Source organism: Myodes glareolus, chromosome 8 (assembly GCF_982192425.1).
Source record: "Myodes glareolus chromosome 8, mMyoGla1.1, whole genome shotgun sequence".
NCBI lineage: Eukaryota > Metazoa > Chordata > Mammalia > Rodentia > Cricetidae > Myodes > Myodes glareolus.
Window position 1 is genome coordinate 92,256,233 of NC_142033.1, and position 22,450 is coordinate 92,278,682.

Here is a 22,450-nt window from a genome sequence, read left to right on the forward strand (position 1 = left end):
TAGTCAAATATATTGTTTTTTGAAATAACTTGTATTGGATTTTGAGTTTATTAATAAGGTGTCAATTATTTCCTGCTAGTACATTTTGATCACTCCTAATCTGAAAATTCATAACACTCCAAATCCAACATCTTTGTTGAATAAAGACATGTTGATATACATAGAAAGTCCTACATCTTTTTTAACTATCGCCATCTCGTCTAAGTGCACTACAGATAATAAGTAAAATTATTTTTAGCCTGGAATGGAAGTTTTGTATAAGAAGTACATAAATTGAGGGGCTGGAGAGATGGCTCAACAATTAAAGATCACTGACTGCTTTCCCAAATGTTCTGAACTTAATTCCCAGCAACCATTTTTAATGGGATCTGATGCCATCTTCTGTCATGCAAGCATACTTACAAGGAGAGCACTCATATATATAAAATGCATAAGTAAATCGTTAAAGAATTGTATGAATTAAAAATGAATTTTGTGTTTAGACTTGTAAAATCTTAGAATAAACACAGTCTGAGACACATTAAAATCCTATGCATTTTTACATAAGATATTTAACATGTAGTCAGAAGTTTGCCTTCATTTTAAGTGAGATTTGGGACAGGATTCCTATTTGTAATGGGAAGTAGGCTCTGTATGAAATGATTAATAAGATGGTTTTGGTTATTGTTTTTCATTTCACCCTCAAATAATGCACGTGTTTTCAGAAGTTGGTAAATATGGAAAAGGTACATAATGTTCTGTTAGAGATTTTTTTTTTTTTTTTTTTTTTTTTTTTTTTTTTTTTTTTTTTTTTTTTTGGAGACAGGGTTTCTCTGTAGCTTTGGAGTCTATCCTGGAACTAGCTCTTTTAGACCAGGCTGGCCTCGAACTCACAGAGATCCCCCTGCCTCTGCCTGCCGAGTGCTGGGATTAAAAGCGTGCGCCACCACCACTTGGTTGTTAGAGGTAATTTAAGGATTAGAACTTGATAACAGTTCTTTTTAGTTTTGCATATCAGTTTTTCTAACTTTTTTGGTGCATGTATGAATAATTTTGAAGGAATTTTTAAAAGTGTGTGCACTTAAACCCAGTTTTCTTTTGACATTATATACTACTGTTTTTCTGTGCAGACACCCACAATAATTGACAGGTTTCCCTATCTGTATCTTACATACATAGACAACGTCTGTATTGTCTTAGCGAAGGTCAGTCACTTAGAATGTTTTCCTCCTGTTTTTTCCCTTTTCCTTCAGAGGAAGAAGAGCTGAGAAGAGCAGCTCCTTCACCTTGTAAGTCAAGTCTTAGAAATGCATGACAGTGTGACTTGGAGTTTTTGTGATCTTTGAGCTTGTGGATCTTGTATAGTGTATATATTTATGCAGTGTATGCTCGAGTCACAATTTTATTTGAAAAAAAGACATTATTAAAATTCTCATCTTGCCTTTTTGTTTTGTTTTGTTTTCAACTCTTGTAGTCATAAACCTGCTAGACAGCAAATTACTGCACCACTGAGATATAGCCCCACACCTCATCTTACCAGTTTTGCTTAAAATCATTAGTATCTAGATTTTAATTGAGATTATCTTTATCCTTTTTAGAAACAACAAATTTAGAGCTTGTAGTTTGGCTGCTTAGCATAAAGTTTGATAAATACCTCAAGGAATCAAAGTGTGGTGTCCTATCAGATGCATGTTAATTTAAATCAGTAATAAAAATTTAAAAATCGATTTTAGGGTCTCCTGCAGCAAGTCCTCAAAGTAGTGACAACAGTGATACACATCAGAGTGGAGCCAGTGACATTGAAATGGATGAGCAGCTTATTAACAGAACCAAGCATGTGCAGCAGCGACTTTCTGACACGGAGGTAAGTGACATGAAGGTGTCTTGTAACAGGGTTTAGAAATCTGTTTCAATTTGACCTGGGAATATAAATACTACTCTTCAATTTCTTTATGTAGGACTTTGGACATCCTTTGAGTTTATATTTATTTCGTTGTTTTCAAAGATAATATTGCAGTACTATTAACAACATTTTCAAAAAATTTGTATTGTCGAGGCCAGCCTGATCTACAGAGTGAGTTCCATTTTCAGGACAGCCAGTCTGCACAAAGAAATCCTGTCCTAAAAAACCAAGCAAACAAACAAGCCCCAAAACTTGTTGTGGGGCTCAAAAGGTGGCTCAGATATAAAGGCACTTGCCATCAAGCCTGACAAACCAAGGGCCCCTAGGAGCCACAGAAGAAGAGAACCAACTCCTGAAAAGCTGTCCTTGACCTTCCCGTGTCCTCCATGTGCGTGCCATAACACATGTTCATAGAGACACTTAAAATAAATAAATATGGTAATTTTAAAAAAGATATTAACATCTATTATCTACGTGTTAGTTTCTCTCTCACTGTTATAAATTTTTAAATCTATTTGTTTATAAATATAGGAATCCATGCAAGGAAGTTCTGACGAGACTGCTAACAGTGGTGAAGATGGAAGCAGTGGCCCTGGTAGCAGTAGTGGGCATAGCGATGGATCTAGTAATGGAGTCAACTCAAGCCATGCGAGCCAGTCAGCTGGTAGTCCTGGAAGTGAGGTGCAATCAGAAGACATTGCAGACATTGAAGCCCTTAAAGAAGAAGAAGAAGATGATGATCATGGTCACAATCCTCCCAAAAATAGTTGTGGCACAGAACTTCGAAACAGAAAGTTAGAGAGTCAAGCAGGCATTTGCTTGGGGGAATCCCAAGGCACATCTGAAAGAAATGGGACAAGCAGTGGAACAGGAAAGGACCTGGTTTTTAATACTGAGTCATTACCACCTGTAGATAATCGAATACGAATGCTAGATGCCTGTGCACACTCTGAAGACCCAGAGCATGATATTTCAGCGGAAATGAGTTCTGCACACATAGCACAAGGTTCTCAGGAGTCTTGTATCACACGAAGCGGGGACTTCCTTGGGGAGACTATTGGGAATGAATTGTTTAATTGTCGGCAGTTTATTGGTCCACAGCACCATCACCACCACCACCATCACCACCACCACCATCACCACCACCACCACCACCACCACCATCATGATGGGTAAGAATGCTTAAAAATAAATACTATATTTGTATTTCTACTCTTTCAGTTGCTATTTATTTTAGTTGAGTACTATTTAGGGGTAATATAATGTAAAAATATAAATGAAATTCTCAAATAGATAATGTTAACTTTTTTGTTGTCAACTTAAGAAAATGCAAAATGTAAGGTAATGTGGTTGCTGCTAGTGTACCTCAAGGCCCTGGATTCAATCAGGACTGAAAAAAGTCATATTAATTACATATTTTATTTAAGCAAGTAATACTTAAAGATCATAACCACATTAATTGATATAAAATCTGAAATACTTTTTCTTTTCTATTTAAGTATTCAATATTACATTTATTTTTGCCATTGCAGAGCTGGCAGTTAAATCCGGCTCTTTGCAAATGCCATGCAAGCATCTGCTACTAAGCTATATCCTTGACTCCCCTCAGTTTATATCGCTAAAGTCACAATACATCTCTGTGTAATGGCCACATGGGCATAGCAAATGCTGTACTAGGCAGCATAAATTTGTATCTCCCACTCTTTGTCATAGCTGTTCCCTAAAAGCACATGTAAGGATTGCTTGTAGCAACTTGAATTAAATGTTGCTGAAAAACACTGCCTTCTGATTTTAGGATTACTATTGTAAGGGTATCTGTGGTAAAAGATTTTTGTGTTTGTAAAGTATATCTTTTGCATTTAGCAATAAGTGCTTCTGTTACTTATAGAAATAGGTGGGACTAAGTTTTTAATTTCTCTTTTTTTTTTTCTTTCTTCTTTTTTTTTTTTTTTTTTTGAGATTGGGTCTCACTGTCTTCAGACTCACAGAGATCTGCCTGCATCTGCTTGGAATTCCAGGCTTGTGTCAGACCTATGCCTGTAAACCTCCTTTTTAAAAAATGAAAACCAAAACAATCATGGCCAACATTCCTGAAAACCTTCTTTTTCGTTAATAAACTATCGGGGTTTATTGTGAGAATTTCATGGGCTACCTTGATTACTACAACTATGTAACTAATTTTTAACCTGTCATTTTTTTGTCAGTATAACTAGTTAAATTTTGGTTTTGTGGTGAGACAGATGTTGGTTTATCAGGATGAGTTTTCCAGAATTTAGTTTAGATATATGAACTAGCTATAAATGTATTCATTTTAATGTTACTTCCCTTTTATTCTTATCATAGGGGCATTCAAGTTTTAAGGGTCCGGTTTCTTTAATTTTTATAATGATTTATTTTCATTTTATGTGCATTGGTGTTTTGCCTGCATGTCACATCGCCTGGAACTGGAGTTACAGACAGTTGTGGACTACTATGTGGGTGCTGGGAATTGAACCTGGGTCCTTTGAAAAACAGGCAGTGTTCTTAACTGCTGAGCATCTTTCCAGCTCAAGGCAGTGTTTCTTACTCTTTACACTACTGATGTTTTGAACCATTCTCTGGTTTTGAATTCTTAACTGTCTGAGTGCTTCCTTGATATTGTTCATGGTTGCAATATCCTCAACCCCTATCTGTAGATTCCAGTATCCCTTCTTTGGAACAATAACAAAAATAAAAGATGTAGTTAGACATTGTTAGATATCTCTGTGGGAGCCAAAACACCTCTAATTAGAACATTTGGCCAATACCTTACATTATAGATGGTATCTAGTAGCACTCATGATAATGACAAAGTGATAGCGTGTGGTAAAACTAAGGTGCAGAGAACTACATTTAGTTTCAGAGATTGGATGTCTTTTATAGCACTGATCCACTCCCATAATAAATTAAAAACTCAAAATTAATAGATCTTAAATGTCTACCCCAAAAGTTTTGATAATTGAAATTTTCCTTATGGCTCTTCCATATTCTGTATATACAGTATTACTTGTGAGTCTTTGTATCAGTCCTAATCTTTTTTTTTTAATTTTATCATCATTTTGTCTTTGATATCTTGAAATATACCCAATGTGGTATTATTTAGAAATATGTGCCACTTAAGTAGCTTTTTTTTTTTTTTTGTGAGTTGGAGAAAATTGATTTGGAGACTCGAAGTTTTTTGGTGCTACTAAGGATTAAACGCAGGGCATTGTTCATGTTATGTTTGTGGTATACTGTTGATTCATACTTTGGGTCTTGTTCGTTAACAACAACTTCCTAGATTACTACCTTAAATTGGAATATTTTGTATTCTCTATCATATCATTTGATAATGTACTCACATGAACAAATGTAAAGAATACTTATGGTTTCACATTTTGTGAAATTGAGTTTATGTAATAGTATATAACATATATTACTAGTATTACCTAAAATGTTTCTTTGTGAAGTTGAAGTGAGATATATTAATATTCATATACTATTGAATATAATTGTTATATGTTATAAAATTAACTTCCACATATTGGAGTCTTTATAGTATTTATAAATGTCTCAATATTACATATTGTTAAAATGTTTCAACCCAGTTTCAACTAAACACCACATTGTTTAGTTTCTGTTTGTGGAATAATTTGTGCTAAATGTTATTGAAGAGATTTTTAAAAAGAAAAGTTTATAGCAAAGCATAGTATCTTTAATCCCATAGTACCTTTAATCCCAGTACTCAGGTTGAGGCAGGTGGATCTCTGTGAGTTTGAGATCAACTTGATCTACACAGTGATGTCCAGGACAGCCAGAGCTACATAGTGAGACCCTGGTTTTGTAAAAACCAAACAAACAAAAAAATTGTGTCCAATTAAGTTTATAGTTTCAAGGGCTAGGATACAGCTCAGTGGTAGAATGCTTGCATAGCCTGCAATGGGACCTGGGTTTAATCACTAGCAACAAATACATAGATAAATAAAAGTTGATAATTACTAAGTTTATGGTTTTCTGTGTGTTGTAGACATATGGTTGATGATATGCTAAGTGCAGATGATGTCAGTTGCAGTAGCTCGCAGGTCAGTGCAAAGTCAGAAAAAAATATGGCTGATTTTGATGGTGAAGAGTCTGGATGTGAAGAGGAACTAGTTCAGATCAATTCACATGCAGAACTAACATCTCATCTTCAACAACATCTTCCCAATTTAGCATCTATTTACCACGAGCATCTTAGTCAAGGTAAGATTTTAAGTAAGTCAGTATTACCTTGTTCAAACCAGGACTAATTTAATTGCATGATTAAAAAGAATAAACTGCTGATGTTATGTTTAAATGGTTGTGCCAAAATAACTTAATAGCTTTTTTTTTTTTTTTTTGTCAAGACAGTATTATGAGCACTCCATCAGATAGTAAATGAGGCCAGGTTTGTTTGAGGTACTTGGGTCTTGGAAGCAAGGGCTTTTTGCATTGTCAGCAAGTATTGTGCTATTGAGTGTATATTTTCATAAAATGATGTTCACCTTGCAAAGACAATGCATATTAATGATTTGTTAAACATTTTGGAAAATGATTATGATAGATTCGAATTTTAGAAATTTATGACCCACAGATAAATAGAATGCAAAAGATCAACACATAGCATATAATTCTATTTATGTTAAGTGTCTAGAGTGATTAGATTTATAGAGACAGAGGTACAGATTGCTTGGAGTTAGGGAGGGCAAAGTTTTTCTTTATTTGGTAATGAAAATGTTTGAGAAATGGCTAGTTAGATCACTCTCAGTTGAACATAAGAAAGTAATAGAACCAGACCAGATTTGAAGGAATTGAGACTGGGGTTTAAAGAATAATAGAGCCATGCCTGTAGTCCCAGTATTCAAGTAGGGGATCTTAAACTTGAGGCCAGCCTGTACTATATAGAAAGCAAGCCTCTATTTCCAAACAACAACATAACAATAGATGATGATGATGATTAAGTAGGATAATGAGGAAAGAGAAAGAAAAGAAAAGGGGAAAATAATGTTTAGAATTGACAATTTAAAGACATTAACCCCTTTCTTGATTATAAACCATCAGCACATACCAGATTAGATTTTGGAATGATAGAGTGTTACAATATAAGAAAACCTGGTAGATTGGGTTTTTGGTAAATAGATCACTGTCAGACTATAGAAACAGTATTATTGTGAGTGTGTCTTTCAAGGTAGTTTGAGGCCACCAGAATTAATTTGATGCCATGTTAATCAAATTGTTACCATTCTTTTGTCGTTTATATTCCTTTTAATTTCTAGTTTTTACACTTTTACTTTATGAAGTTAGAAATTAAACCAAATTGTTATATAATGCTCCAAACCCATATTAACAAAAGTATTAATATTCTAATAAATCCCTTCAACTCCATTGAGATAAGCAGTTAAATTTTGCGAATGGAAGCCAGATGTGATGTATGCTTTATTCTCAACGTTATCAGAAGGTTTATACAGAAGGATTTCCGTAGCAGAATATTCTGAGGTCAGCTTGGGCAGTATACTAAAACACTTTTTCCAAAACAACAACAGAAAACTTGGACAAAAGACATGAACAGTTTCTTTATAAAAGAAGAAATGATTATAGTATATTTACGTTTGTTACTACTATACATGCATCAGAATGGGTAAATTTAAAGAGTGATATTAAAGAATGTACAGTGATGGGATTGGAGAGATGGCTCAGCGGTTGAGAGCACTGACTGACTGCCTTCCAGAGGACCTAGATTCAATTCTCAGCACCAAGAGGGTGTTCACAAATGTCTGATAATCTAGTTTCAGGGGATCTGGTACCCTATCGCATGCATCCACACAGACAAAACACTGATACACGTAAAATAAAAATAAATATATCTTTAAAAAAATGTATAGCAATTGAAAGTTCATGAAGAGTATAAAATAATGGCCACTTTGGAGAACTGTTGTTTAGGAAGTCTGATTTGTTATATTAGAATCTTTTGATTAAATTGTCTATTTGAAGTAAATCATCCAATACATTATTTTGTTCGTTTTATTTTTTGAGACAGGGTTTCTCTAGCTTTGAAGCCTATGCTGGAACTCACTCTGTAGACCAGGCTGGCCTAGAACTCAGTCTCTGAAGAGTGCTGGGGTTAAAGGCATTGCCCATCCCAATACATTTTTTAAAAACAGATTTTTATTTATTTTTATGTGTACTGATGTTTTATGTGCAAGTATGTCTGTGCACAATGTGCAAGCAGTGCCAATGCAGGCCAGAAGGCGGTGTGAGACAGATCCTCAGGGACTGGAGTTACGAAACAGTTGTAAACCACCATGAGGGTGCTGGTAATTAAACTTGAATCCTCTGGAAGGGCAGCCAGTGCTCTTCACTCTCCCTTTCTGTCCAGGATATTTTTTGTGGATGGGGATTAGCAGGGTCTCACCAGGTAACTTTGCTGACCTGGAATTCACAGAGATCCCACCTGCTTATGCTTCTGAGTGCTAGAGTTAAAGGTATACAATATGCCACTATGCTCAACCTTTTCATCTTTTTTTTAAAAAGAAAAACAAAACAAAAATAAAAAAAAAAACAACCAAGTGTTCTTGTGGTATGGTGAGTGTCTTTTGGGTATATGCCCCAAAGTGGTCTTGAAGCAGATCGATTCCTGATTTTCTGAGAAACTGCCATTTTGATTTCCAAAGTGATTGTACAAGTTTGCACTCCCACCAGAATTGAAGGCGTGTTCCCTTTGCTCCATGTTCTTGCCTGCTTGAGTGTCATTTGTGTTTTTGGTCTTAGTCATTCTGACAGGTGTAAGAGTCATTTTGATTTGAATTTCCCTGATGGCTAAGGATGTTGAACATTTCTTTTAAGTGTTTCTCAGCTATTTGAGATTCTTCTGTTGAGAATTCTGTTTAGATCTGTCCTGTTTTTTTTTTAATCGTGTTATTTATTTTGTTGATACTTGATTCCTTGAGTTCTTCATATATTTTGGAAATTAATGGACGTAGGTGTGATGAATTTATTTTCTCATTCTCTAGGCTCCTTTTTGTACTTTTGACAGCATACTTTGAGAAGCTTTTCAGTTTCATGAGGTCCTGTTAATTGTCTTAGTGCCTTTGTGTTCTATTCAGGAAGTGGTCTCCCATGTCAATGCATTAAAGGCAATTCCTCACTTTCTCTTCTGTCAGATTCAGTGTATCTGGTTTTATGTTGAGGTTTTTGATCCACTTGGACTTGAGTTTTATTCAGGATTATAGATAGGGAATTTTTGGAATTCACAAAAGTGGGAGCTGCTGCTGTCTCTGACTCTTGTTCCAACTTTTGGAACCCTTACCCTCATATTGGTTTGCTTTATCAAGCCTTGAACTTGATATGCCATGTTTGATTGACACCCATCTCTGAATAGAAATGGAGGAGGAGTGGTTATGGGGAGGCAGAGTGGAGGTGAGGTTGGAGGACTGGGAGAAGAAGGGGAAACAGCAGTCAGGCTGCAAAAATAAATAAATAGATAACAAAAAACTAGGGATTTTTTTTTGTGTGTGTGTGTGTGTGTGTGTGTGTGTGTGTGTGACAGAGTTTCTCTTTAGCTTTGAAGCTTATCTTGGAACTTACTCTGTAGACCATGCTAGCCTCGAACTCATAGAAATATGCCTGCCTCTGCCTCCAGATTTCTGGGATTGAAGGCATGTTCCATCACCACCTGGCTCATGATTAAAGTCGTATTTCAGATAAGTTATCTATATGCTTCATAAGAGTTACAGGAATTCATACAGTTCTCTTGTTATATTCATATTTATTAAAAATATTAGAGACAATAGAATGAAAAGTATTATTTTAGTTTAGTCTTAACTATTAACAGACCTATTGATGTTCATTCATTAGTGAAGTAATTATTAATATTTTGGAATCTAAAAGTTTATTCAACTTTTATTTGAATTTGCTCATTTACAAATCCTGTCATTTCTGATTACACTCCACTGTCATCTTCTATAATGTTTTATCTTTTGTTCTTTTAGGACCTGCAGTTCATAAGCATCAATTTAACAGTAATGCTGTGACAGACATTAATTTGGATAATGTCTGCAAGAAAGGAAACACTTTATTATGGGATATAGTGCAAGATGATGATGCAGTAAGTTGTATAATAAATCCAGAAGGACTTAAAAATTACAGCAAAATTCAATCAAGATAAATAATAACTATATATATTTTTTGTAGGTTAATCTTTCTGAAGGATTAATAAATGAGGCAGAGAAACTTCTCTGTTCGTTGGTTTGTTGGTTTACGGATAGACAGATTCGAATGAGATTCATTGAAGGCTGCCTTGAAAATTTAGGGAACAACAGGTAAAGAAGAAATACAATTTTTTCTTGTTGAGTAACAGTTCTTTCTGTGCCCTTGTTTAGAATAGGTGTGTTGTTTTCATAGTGTTTACTGTATAGATGCACTCACCTCTCAGCTGTTGTGATTTTCATGTTCTGTTTAGGGATATTTTTCTTAAAAGTCAACACTGTCTCTCAGTGGTAGTTCTCTTTTTATTCAACACCCAGATCAGCTATTCTCTACCATAAGCAAAGGATTAATAATACTATGCTGTATTTTTTTTTATGATTAGAGTGCATTTATTTTCTAAATTGGGTTCATTATGATACTTATATATACAACTTACCTTTGATACTGGCAACACAGTTGTGGTTATTTTGTTCAAACTGCATTTAAAGTTCTTGAACGTTCTCATATTGTATAAAGAAGTTGAAGAAGTGAAATTAATGTATCCAAAACAATCATTCTAAGGAGATAATGTTTTTTTTGGTCTCAACTTCTAGCGTGTCTAAAAGAATGAAGTTAGGAACTCAGAGTTGAGTACATAAAATATATAAAGTTTTTTTTATGTCATTTATACTCCAGTAAAATAGATTTTTTACAATGTAGAAAATGTTATTGTTACACACACCTATAATCCCAGGTCTTGAGAGGCTAAGAGAGGAAGTGTAAATTTCAGGCCAGTCTGAACTAAATAGTGAGACCTTGTTTCTGCGCGAGTAAAGAATGTGACCAGAAAGAGGGCTCCTCTCTGACATAATTGCATGTTTCTGTGACGTCTGGCGCTAAACCAGTCCAGTCATAGATGGCCTCTTTCTGGGTAGTGATTTTGTAAGAAGCAAAGCAACTTCCTTGTTGCAGTCTTTTGAACATCAGCTCTCTATACAAGGTTTATTTTGAAAAGAAAGGATAGGTGGGTAAAGTTGCTGCTGCCAAGACTAAAAACCAGAGTTTGTTCCATTTGACCAACAATAGGGAAGAAAAGAACAGACTTTAGAGAAGTTATCTTCTGGCCTCCACATGTGTCTTGCAGCATATGAGACAAACACACACACACACACACACACACACACACACACTTTTGTTTGTTTTTTTGTTTTTATCGAAACAAGGTTTCTCTGTAGCTTTGGAGCCCGTCCTGAAACTCACTTTGTAGACCAGGATGACATCAAACTCCCAGCCTTCTGAGTGCTGGAATTAAAGACGTGCATTACCACAACTGCTCCCTAAGCCTTATTTTAAGTCTTAGTTTGAAAATTTTGAAACTTGAATATTTGCCTACAAACATAAATAGGCATTATGAACAAAATTATTTTTGTAAGGATATATTTCGGTGTAAAGTATATTAATAACTTTTATGCTTAAGATTCTTAAGGACTGGATTTCTGTGTTACTCTAGAGTTACTTGGTTTTTTCTATAAATATGTATTTTTACTGTTTCAGATCAGTAGTGATTTCACTTCGTCTTCTTCCAAAACTGTTTGGTACTTTTCAACAGTTTGGTAGCAGTTATGATACACATTGGATTACAATGTAAGTGAATAAAAGATACAAAATACTTTTTAAGATTTTTTTTTTGCAAATTATATTATCAGACTTCGTAGTAGCTTTTTCTGTGCCTAAGGAGAGAAATTAGGTTTTATAATTTAAATATTTTGATACTCTTTTCTGTCTTTTCTTCATATTAACATTATTTATTTATAGGTAAACTTGTTTTCTTTGTAGTTTGAAAATGATACTGTAGTATTTGATGCTCTAATTTTAGGGAGAAGATTTGTATTATATATGACCACTGCAGAATACTGGATATGATCTGCAGTAAAATAAATGCTCACGTTGTCTTAGGTTTTCCTTTTACTAGAATATGGCACAAAACTGCCTTATAGTGATAATCTTAACACTGCCTTATTATTCCCTTATACCTATGGAGAGTTATGATTAATGAATGTTAAAATAATTCTTTGAAGGGTAGTACTCCAATAGGAAAAAGCTCTGAGCTCCTATGCTTAGTAGTTACCAGGTACTCAGCAATTGGCGTATCATGTATATCTCACACTAATCTCTTAGGCTTTTTTGTTTGGTTTATGTATTATTTTTGATTTAAGACAGTCTGACTTTGTTGTGTACTTCACTTGGTGCTTGCTCTGTAGTCAGTTCTTGCTCATAGTGAGCTGATAAGATGGTCTCCAAAACAAACCAAGTGAGTATTTTTTTCTCTTCACGGGTGCTAATTTTTTTTTTTTATTTAAAACCCCAATTATGGGGTTGGAAAGATGAATCAACAGTTAAGAGCACAGTTGCCATTTCTAGGATTTGATTCTCAGCAACCGCATGGCAACTTAAAACCATTGGCCTCTGGAGCTTGCAGCCTTCTCTGGCTTTCTTTTGGCACTGTATGCAAATGGTGCACAGATGAACACTTAAGCAAAAATAAACAAAAAACGCAAAAAACCATGAAAAATAATGAATTAAAGCTTTTTAAATTTTTTAAGTTTATTTTATTTATTTAATTAAATTTTATGTGTTTGGGTGCTTCATGTTATGTGTATCTCATGGGTCCAGTGCCTGTGGAAGCTAGAAGAAGGTGTCTTACCCTCAGGGATTGATGTGATAGTGGTGAACTGCTAAGTGGGTGCTGGAGCTTGAACCTGGGGGTCTGGGAGAGCAGCCAGTGTCTTTACCACTAAGCCATCTCTCCAGCCCAGGAGGAAAAATTATGAGGGTTTTGTGTTTGTTTGTTTGTTTGTTTGTTTGTGAACAGAGTCTTATTAATACAGCTTTGGCTAGCTTGGAACTTGCAAAATAGACCAGCCTGGCCTTCATAGAGATATACCCTGCCTCCCTTGTGCTGGGACTAAAGGTGTTTTCTGTCAGCTGGGCATGCTGACTTACATCTTTAATCCCAACAATTTGTGGCTAGCCTGATCTACAGAACAAGTCCCAGGACAGCCAGGGCTCCACAGAGAAACCCTGTCTTGAAAGTCAGCCAAGCCAAATCAAGACAAAAATTTACACATTTGAAGATTTCTTACACTTTATCCTTTTCAGGTATATCTTTTATTCTCTTTCCCTTTTAAAATTATTATTTTCTTTTAATTGGACCAGGTGGGCAGAAAAAGAACTGAACATGATGAAGCTTTTCTTTGACAATCTGGTATATTACATTCAAGGTCTCAGAGAGGGAAGACAGAAGCATGCATTGTAAGTACCTCTTTGAGTATGTTAAATTATTTCTAGTCCTCTAACAGATAATTTTCTGCTTTCCTTTAATATGTAAACAGTATAACTATTTTTATGTAAAATTGTAAGAGAAAGAAAATCAAAGACATTTTGTTAAATTTTTATGATGTTAGTCCCATAATTCTTAGTAAAGGTTGGTTGTTTAACTTGGAACTTGGTTAACTTAAGCTATTGAAATTATTTGAAAGTCCGTGTAGATATTAGTTGAAAGTAAACATTCTCCAGAAAGCGTTAGTATTTTCCTAATGTAGTAATACTTTTATTTTAAAATGTAAATATATTTTTAAGTTCTTTATTTATTTTACTTTATATGTTTCCTTGTTTATCATTAATGTACAATCATGTTGTTTGTCTTCATCGTTTTCATGCCTGCTGTCTACAGAGGCCAGAAGTGGGCATAGGACTCCCTGAAACTGGAGATACAGACAGATAGCTGTGAGCTCTACCATACGCGTGCTGGGAATTGAATCCAGGTCCTCTGGAAGAGCAATCTGAACTCTTAACCAGGGAGCCATCTCTAGATGACCATCCCTAGAGACCTTGTCTAAACAAAATAGGGTCGAGAGTGATTGATGAATATACCACTTGCTGTCCTCTGTCCTCTTACAACTGCGTGCATGGAGTGCATGCATCATCTTCCTTTCTTTACACTTGTACATGATTATCAATCAAAGAGTTAAGTGCTAATCTTTTAAAGATACACAGCAACCCATTTGAGGAAAAGTCTTATTTTACAAATAAGAACACTAAAGATAGGAAACAATAGATTTAACTGACTCAACATCCACATATAGTAAAGAGTGGAGCTTGGATTTATGTTTAATATTGATTTAATGTGTTTCTAGCACTTAAATTATTTTTATTTACTTTTTAAGCACAATTTTGTTGGCCTGGATCTCACGGATAGAGCCTGATTTGACCTTAACTTTAGAATACTCAGTGGTGTATTTAGAATACTCAGTGGTATACTTAGTGGTGAAATCTCGCCAAATTATACCATAAAAATATTCATTCATAGTCAAAGAAGAGACTGCCTTGGTGTACTTTCTTTGTTTTTTCAGACTGTGTAATAATATTTATTTTTTGAAGCACACTAATCTCATTAATTTGGGACATTTTCACCCCTCTCTGGGGATTATAATACAGACATGCGTAAGTTTGGCCCAAGAAAAACAAACTGTTGGATAGGAAAGAGAGTACATTTCCTATGAGAGCATGTTAGAATATTTCCTGAAACCCAGGGCTCTTTGGATAAAAGACTTGGCTATTTTGGTGATAAAAGTACAATGGGAACAGTTCCTGTTACTTTTTATTTAAGTGTGTATGTGCACTTTAACAGGTGTGGGGGTGCACATGCGCGTGTGGGAGACAGGTCAGCCTCAAGGATTGTTCCTTAGGAACTGTCTACTATATTTTTTTAAGATGTAGTTTTGCTAGTACCTGATGCTTTTTAAGTGGGTTAGGATGGCTCAGCAGAGCCCCAGGCATTCTTTAGTCTTTACCTCTTCTGCTCTGGATTATAATTCATGGACATAGATTGCTTGGTTTATCTTTGTCTTTTTATGTTTGTTTGTTTGGGTTAGTTTTTCAAGACAGGGGTTCTCTGTGTATCCATGGCTATCCTGGAACTCACTCTGTAGACCAGGGTGGCCTTGAACTCAGATTGTTTGACTTTTTACATGGTTGTTGGGGATTAAAGTTGAATCAAGTTGACATCATGCTTGCATGATGATCATTCAAATTGAAGTCGTTTGATAAGAGGGAACCTGGCTTGAGAAATTGTTTCCATCTGATTGGCCTTTGAGCATGTTGTTGGAGATAGTAGTTCTTCAGTGAGTGATGTGGGAGGGCCCCAGCTCACTGAACATGCTATCATCCCTGGGTGTATAAGAAAGAAGTTAAAGCAAAGCCTATAAATTCCATCCCTCTGTACTCATAATGCTTCTACCACAAAATGCCTTTCTAGTTAAAGACTAGAAGGTACTAAAAGCTTTTTAATTTTTTTTAAAATTTTAATTTTATCTTGATAACACATTAGGTTGTGAGTTGCTTACTTACTTGCCTTTTCTCCTAACTCCAGCTATTTTCATTCTCACAATAAAGCACTAATCCATTAGATAGCCACTGAAAACAGAAAAGGTACTGATGATCTTTAGAACAGCAGTTTTCAAACTGTTAGTCGTGGCAACTCCTGGACGTTGAAGCACGATTTTACAGGGATCTTCTAAGACCATTGGGAAACATAGACAATTGTGATTCATAACAGTAGCAAAATTATAGTGAAGTGGCAATGAAAATAATTTTATGGTTGGGGGTCACCACAACATGAAGAGCTATATTAAAGGGTTGTAGCATTAGGAACTTTGAGAACAAGATTTTCTGTGTAACATCCCTAGCTGTATCAGAACTTGCTTTGTAGACCAGGCTGGTCTTGAACTCATAGAGATCCTTCTGCCTCTGTCTCCTGAGTGCTGGGATTAAAAGTGTGTACCACCACTGCCTGGCTAGAATAAAACTTTCAACCTTCAATCTCTTATAGTAACATGACACTTTATGACACTTTTGAAATTTTGCACTTAGTATAAAGTTATAAGCATTTCTATTACAAGGTTGTCAGAATTGTCTGTTAACTATTATATAGATTAGAGATTAGGCTGGCTGCTGTTATATGTTGGCAAAGCAGTTTGAGCAGTTTGAAACCCAGTGTGTCTTTTATTCTGTAACAGAGATAAGAACTCATGGTTTAGTTTCGTATCACAGAAACTGATCTTCAAATCATAGTTCATTGTGTTGCTGGAGCGTTCTTCAAATGGAAATCCAATTGTTACTCTCACTCCCTAACCTGTCACTGACCTTTCAGTGACTCCTTTTTTATCTCTAAGATACGTACAGAACTCTGCTTTCTGGTATTCAGATTATTACTTTGGGGTTATTGTCAAATCCTTCCCTTTTCTTAGGATATGGTGCTTGGCAGATGCATATAAACCCAGTTCCTAGAAAATTATGTGAACTAATTTACTGAACCAGGCTCATAACAAATTTTATGTTACTATTAAATTTTGTTCAGGTAATTATTTAAGTTTGAAGTAATAATCGTAGTACCAACTTTGTATAGGATATTTTTTATGAGCTAGAATTCCACCGTGCTAAGTTAAATAATATCTACATGGATAGTGATATAACATGTGCATTACAGATTAACATATAGCCTTTCATTTCTTAACTTTTAATTTATGTGGCTATCATGTAATTTTGAAATATCATATCTTGTTTACTGATGATTTCTCACACTTTCGGTTTTTAATCTTTGAGGTTTTTTATTTACATACTTAAAAAAACTAACTTGAAAGCTGGTAAGATTGCTCAGTGTTTAAGAGTACTGGCTGCTCCTACGGAAGACATGGGTTCATGGTGACTTACAGAGATCTGTGTGTCCAGATTGAGAGGATATGATGCCTTCTAACTTCTGTGGACACAGGCAAAACATTTATGTACATAAAATAAATATTTAAAAAATTTGAAGGTTTTAAAAAACAAATTTGAAAGTAAGTTTCATTATAGCCAAAATTTTTCATGAACTTGTAAATGCTTAGAGTTGTATAATTAAGGCATTGGGGCACTGTAAACTATATATGATTTTTTTTCCTATGTTATGATTAGGAACATTAAACATCTTACTAAATGATGTAGGATTCTTGTTGGATGTGGTAACCTAGACATGTAATCCTAGTGCTTGGTGAAGCAGGATGGTTGCCTTGAGTTCAAGGCCATTCTTCATTATCAAAAAAAAACATGAAAAAAGAAAGAAATGGGTTCTTCTGTTAATTATTTGAATGGTTCTTTGTAGGTACAGCCATAGCGCCGAAGTTCAAGTTCGACTTCAGTTCCTAACTTGTGTGTTTTCAACTCTAGGATCACCTGATCATTTCAGTAAGATTTTAATTTCTTTTAACTTATTTGTGTGTTTGTACACGCATGTGCTTATTAAGGGTACATGAGGAGACCATAGGACAATTTGAAGGAATCTCTCTAGCGCCATGTTGACTCTAGATACCTGACTTGTCAGGTGACAGGTACCTGATCCTATCTAGATATTGACACTTGAAATTCCTTGAAAATATTTTTGATAGACATTTCAAGTAAAATATCCCCATGTCTTTTCATAATAATTTTAAAAGTAAAACATCTTTTTTATAGTATATTTATGTTCTGTTTTATTACGTTATTGTACCCCACTTGACTAAAAGCAATAAGAAACAAAACATAACATCATATGGAGATAAGAAAAGCAAATACCAGTATAAACAATGTCTGATAACTGCTGAGTTTTGTGTTTATTTTATGCAGTATAGCTTCTCTACAAAAAATTTAGTTACTGTATAGATAAAACCACCAACAAAACCCCCAAACCACTCCACTCAGAGGATAATATTACAAACATAGTATAGTTATATTTAATTATGCTGGGTACATTAATACATTAAAAAGAAAAATTTTGAAAAATTTATAAAAATAACCAATGCTTATTTATTACCAATTGAATGTATTTCAGTGGTTTAGTGAATTTTAGCAAGTCTTATAATTCAGTATAATTAGCCATAATACTTTTTATTGTGGAATCTTTTAACTATTATCTTATTCTTTTTAAAACATACTGAACATTTCTTATAATTTGTTATCTTTTATCTTCTCAGATTTATCTTAATTTTTATTCTATTTTTTAATTTATTTTGATTTTTCAGACAAGGTTTCTCTGTTTGTAGCCCTGACTGTTCTGGAACATTCTCTGCAGTCCAGCTTGACCATACTGGCCTCAAACTCAGAGATCCTCTTGCCTCTGTAGTGCTAGGATTAGAGGCGTGTACCACCAACACATTACTCTGTGTGTGTGTGTCAGTGTCAGAGAGAGAAAGATGTGTGCTCAAACTCAGATCTTCTTGCCTCTGTAGTGCTAGGATTAGAGGTGTGTACCACCAACTCATGGCTCTGTGTGTGTGTCAGAGTGTCACAGAGGGGTGTGTGTGTGTGCGCTGGTGCCCACCAAGGCTAGGATAGGATATTAGATTTCCTGAAGTTGAAATTAGCGGCAGTTTTGAACTCTCAAATGTTGATGCTTAGAACTGATTTCTGTCCTCTAAGAAGAACAAGCACTCTTTACCACTGAACCATTTTGTCAGCCCTCAGGTTGGCTCTAGGCAACCCATGCTCTTCTTAGAAAATAATCTACAACACCACATACTACTTTTGAGACAGGGTCTGACTTATGGCTCTGGTTGTCCTAAACTACTTGGAAAGTGTTAATTGGCTTTGAACTTAAAATTCTTCTGACTTTTGATATGATGGCTACGATTATAGTTGCTGAAGTCATAAATCCTTTCATAGTATATTGATACTTAGGTAAATGTTTTCTTTTGTGGAATGTCATTTGATTTCTCATTAACAGGGTCTTTTAGGTTATTCCTATAATTTCATGTCCCCCAGAGTGTAGGAAACCACAGTTGGCTTTGGAATGAACTCATGAAGTTAAAAATCCTTTGACTTGTCTGTCTATTTTAAATTCATTTTTAGACTTGTGATTGCCTGTAATGTTTTCTGTTTCATTCTACAGAGTTGTTTGTTTTTAAAAATCTGTTTTTCCTTGTTATATTTGGGAATCCTTTGATTTTTGGGTCAGAATACTCTGTATATGTCATCTGAATCTGGTGAAGTGAATCCTTTGTATTTCATCATTTCCTGTACTTTACTTTGTTCTTCATAGTAATTTCTTCCATAGTTGATAAAAATAATGTTTGTTATCCTCTATCTCCCATGGACAGCCTTTGTATATGCTTTCCACTTTTGTAATCCTCATCTTTAGAATTAAATCCTCAAAATTTCTATGATTGTCTCCAGGTAGGACAGGTAATCCTGTCCACAAGATAGAAGAATTTTAAGATCAAAGCCTGTTGTTACTGTAATACAGTGATATATTCACATCTAAAGACCATTACACTATCCTTTAGACCTATTATTGTAGGTCTAAACCCTTCAAGAAGACTTTTCTCTTTTCTTTTTCTTTCTTTAATGTTTTTGAAGATTGTATCCAGGGGCCTCATCATGCACTAATGAACTATATCCTCAGCCATACAACAGTTTTTGTGTTTTTTTTTAGTTATGTTAGATTATGCATATGTAATATTTTGTTTTTATTTCATTATTAATTATGTGTATGTTGCATATGTCTGTGGGTGTGTTATCCATGCAGGGGTTCCCACGTTGGCCAGAGGTGTCCTCTGGAGGTATAAGCCAATTAATGTGTGTTTTGGGTCCTCTAGAAGCGTAGTACATGCTCTCAAACTGCTGTGTCACGTCACTAGCTGTGATATATCTACTTTGATAGCAAATCTTAGTGAAGTTTTTTTAAAATACTTTTTTGTGAAATTCTGTCAACTATCCAGTCGATGGCAGCACTCACCTTTAATTCCACACGGGTGGCAGAGGTAGGCGAATCTCTTGAGTTTGAGGCCAGCCTGGTCTACTGAACAAGTTCAGGATAACCAGGGCTGCACAGAGAAACCCTGTCTTCAGAAACAATGTGCTGTCAGTTAGCTCCTTTATATATATATATATATATATATATTTGGTTTTAACTGCTTTTAGTATAATCAGTTAGGACCACAATGGTTTATATAATCCTGATTCAAATTTTTAAACCGAAAAACATAAGGAATTAGTACTAGTAACTAGCAACATATGTATTTCATGAAAAATGAACTATATGTACACACATGTTCAAAAGGAGATGTGCAGTTGTTTTTTTTTTGAATAATTTATAGAAACACAAGTCAGTTGTGGTAAATCACCAATATTTCATCACTTGGCAGATACAAGCAGATAGAATATAAGTGTAGGCCAGAGTGAGCTATGTAGCAGTATCGTATTTCACACCTCCCCTCTAAAATAAATAAAGCATAAAATTTATCATTTTTGTTAAAGGGTTAAGTTTAGAGCAAGTCGACATTTTATGGCATTGTTTAGTAGAAGATTCTGAGTGCTATGATGATGCCCTTCATTGGTTTTTAAATCAAGTTCGAAGTAAAGATCAACATGCAATGGGAATGGAAACCTACAAACATCTTTTCCTGGAGAAGGTAATTTTACATCTTAGAAGTTCTTTTTATTTGTTTTTCTATATGCATTTAAATCTCCTGAAGTATGACTCCTGCAGTAGTCCCTGTCTTATTTTTCCTGTTTTAGTCATATCTTTCAGATTAAACAAATGCATCAGGTTTTGATGATCCTTATATAATATTTCCAATTCAGATTTTCCTGTCATGTTACCTTTTATTTTTTACGAAATGTAAATTTAGTTTATATTTATAAATATAATCTATTATTTATTTAATGATTTTGAGCAATTAGAATAATGTTAAGGATGGCACTAACCATAAATGTTGGTCTTCAGGTCTTTAATTTTAAAAATTATTCTCAGTTTTTAATATTTGCCCATAACAAATATAGTACCTAAGTCCAGAGTCTTCTTGAGTTAAATTTTCATAATTTCAGTCTGTCTTTTGGCCAACTATAAGCTAATATCCACATTTTTGTTCTACTTGAGATAGCCTTGTAAGAAGTATAGTGGTGATAGTAACATATGTGTTTCTGTTTACCATAATCAGATGTACAGGTAGTTACTATTACATAAACTATAACATTTGAATCGATGTTTGTTAAAAAAGATGTGTGTAGATTGTGGTATTACATGCCTATAATCTCAACGTTTGAGAGGTGGTAGAAAGAGGATCAGGCGTTTAACATAGCAAGTTGGAAGTCAGCCTGGGCTGCATGAGACTGAAAACTAAGGGTTTTCCCCCCCACGCCTGTTTTAGTTACGTATCTTATCTGTCTGTCTATTCTTTTATTAAGTATTTACTATTTATTTATTTTGTTTTTTCGAGACAGAGTTTCTCTATGTAACAGTTCTGACTGTCCTGGAGCTTGCTTTGTAGATCAAGCTGGCTTTGAACTCGCCCTACCTCTGCCTCCCCGAGTGCTGGGATTAAAGGCGTGTGCACTACCACCCAGCTGGCTGGCTGGCTGGCTGGCTTGTCTGTCTGTCTGTCTGTCTATTCATTTAATTATTTACTTAATCATTTCTTTATTTTTGTTTTTGCGAGACAGGATTTCTCTGTAGCTTTGGAGCCTATCCTAGAACTAGCTCTTATAGATTAGTTTGGGCTTGAACTCACAGATCTCTGCTACCTTTGCCTTCCAAGTATTAGGAATAAAGGCATATACCACCACTGCCCAACTTATTTATTTATTTATGATTAGAAAAGTTCTCCGCTTATTCACAATGTCTCTGTGTACAATAAATGAGTTTTACAGCACGGTACAGATAGAATTTTTTTTATCGTAACTTTTGTCCTTCAATACAAACTACATTTAATTAGATATCATAAATGTATATAGTCATAATATTTAATAAATGACAAAACATTTTTTTTTACTTTTCTTGATTTGTGTGTACATTTATGATTGAAGTAAATATCAATCAGGTGCACCTGATTGAAGCACACTTGTCTTCAGGCTTTGCATGAATAGAATTTTTAAAAATTATTTAGGTGTTTACATTATCACCGGATCTTTTCTGATGTTTTTCCTTCTATATTGTCTTTAATAAAATTAATCTAATAAAATCTGTTAACATCTTTTCCCTAAGATGCCCCAGCTAAAACCTGAAACAATTAGCATGACTGGCTTAAACCTGTTTCAGCATCTGTGTAACTTGGCTCGATTGGCTACCAGTGCCTATGATGGTGGCTCAAATTCTGAGGTAAGGTTTAAGACTTAGTGTTCTGTTCACATAAAACTTGAGAGATTTTTTTTTCTTGTCTTCAAATTAGATTGCCAAGTTATTTTTCTATAAACTTTGACTTTATTATATAAAGATTAATTTTATTTCAAGTGTCTCTCCTCCCTTTTCCTGACAGGGTTGTTTTGTGTAACCCTGGCTGTCTTGGAACCCGCTCTGTAGAT

General features: G+C 34.8%; 1 protein-coding gene across 6 annotated transcripts in view; it reads left to right on the forward strand.

The window, feature by feature from the left end:
- Usp34 (ubiquitin specific peptidase 34) overlaps positions 1 to 22,450 on the forward strand; it is a 178,261-nt gene that overhangs the window by 61,452 nt on the left and 94,359 nt on the right. For 5 of the 6 annotated variants that reach the window (XR_007232311.3, XM_085692268.2, XM_048435543.3 and 2 more), the window contains 11 exons: positions 1,233 to 1,268; positions 1,713 to 1,843; positions 2,414 to 3,054; positions 5,907 to 6,121; positions 9,886 to 10,001; positions 10,088 to 10,215; positions 11,636 to 11,725; positions 13,298 to 13,393; positions 17,280 to 17,362; positions 20,408 to 20,562; positions 22,134 to 22,247. Coding sequence is in view for 5 of the 6 variants with exons in the window: in XM_085692268.2 (XP_085548394.2) it covers positions 1,233 to 1,268; positions 1,713 to 1,843; positions 2,414 to 3,054; positions 5,907 to 6,121; positions 9,886 to 10,001; positions 10,088 to 10,215; positions 11,636 to 11,725; positions 13,298 to 13,393; positions 17,280 to 17,362; positions 20,408 to 20,562; positions 22,134 to 22,247 (1,805 nt within the window). In the remaining variant the exon portion in view is untranslated. The remainder of the gene's footprint in view (positions 1 to 1,232; positions 1,269 to 1,712; positions 1,844 to 2,413; positions 3,055 to 5,906; positions 6,122 to 9,885; positions 10,002 to 10,087; positions 10,216 to 11,635; positions 11,726 to 13,297; positions 13,394 to 17,279; positions 17,363 to 20,407; positions 20,563 to 22,133; positions 22,248 to 22,450) is intronic. The other variant, XM_048435544.3, reaches the window with a different exon arrangement.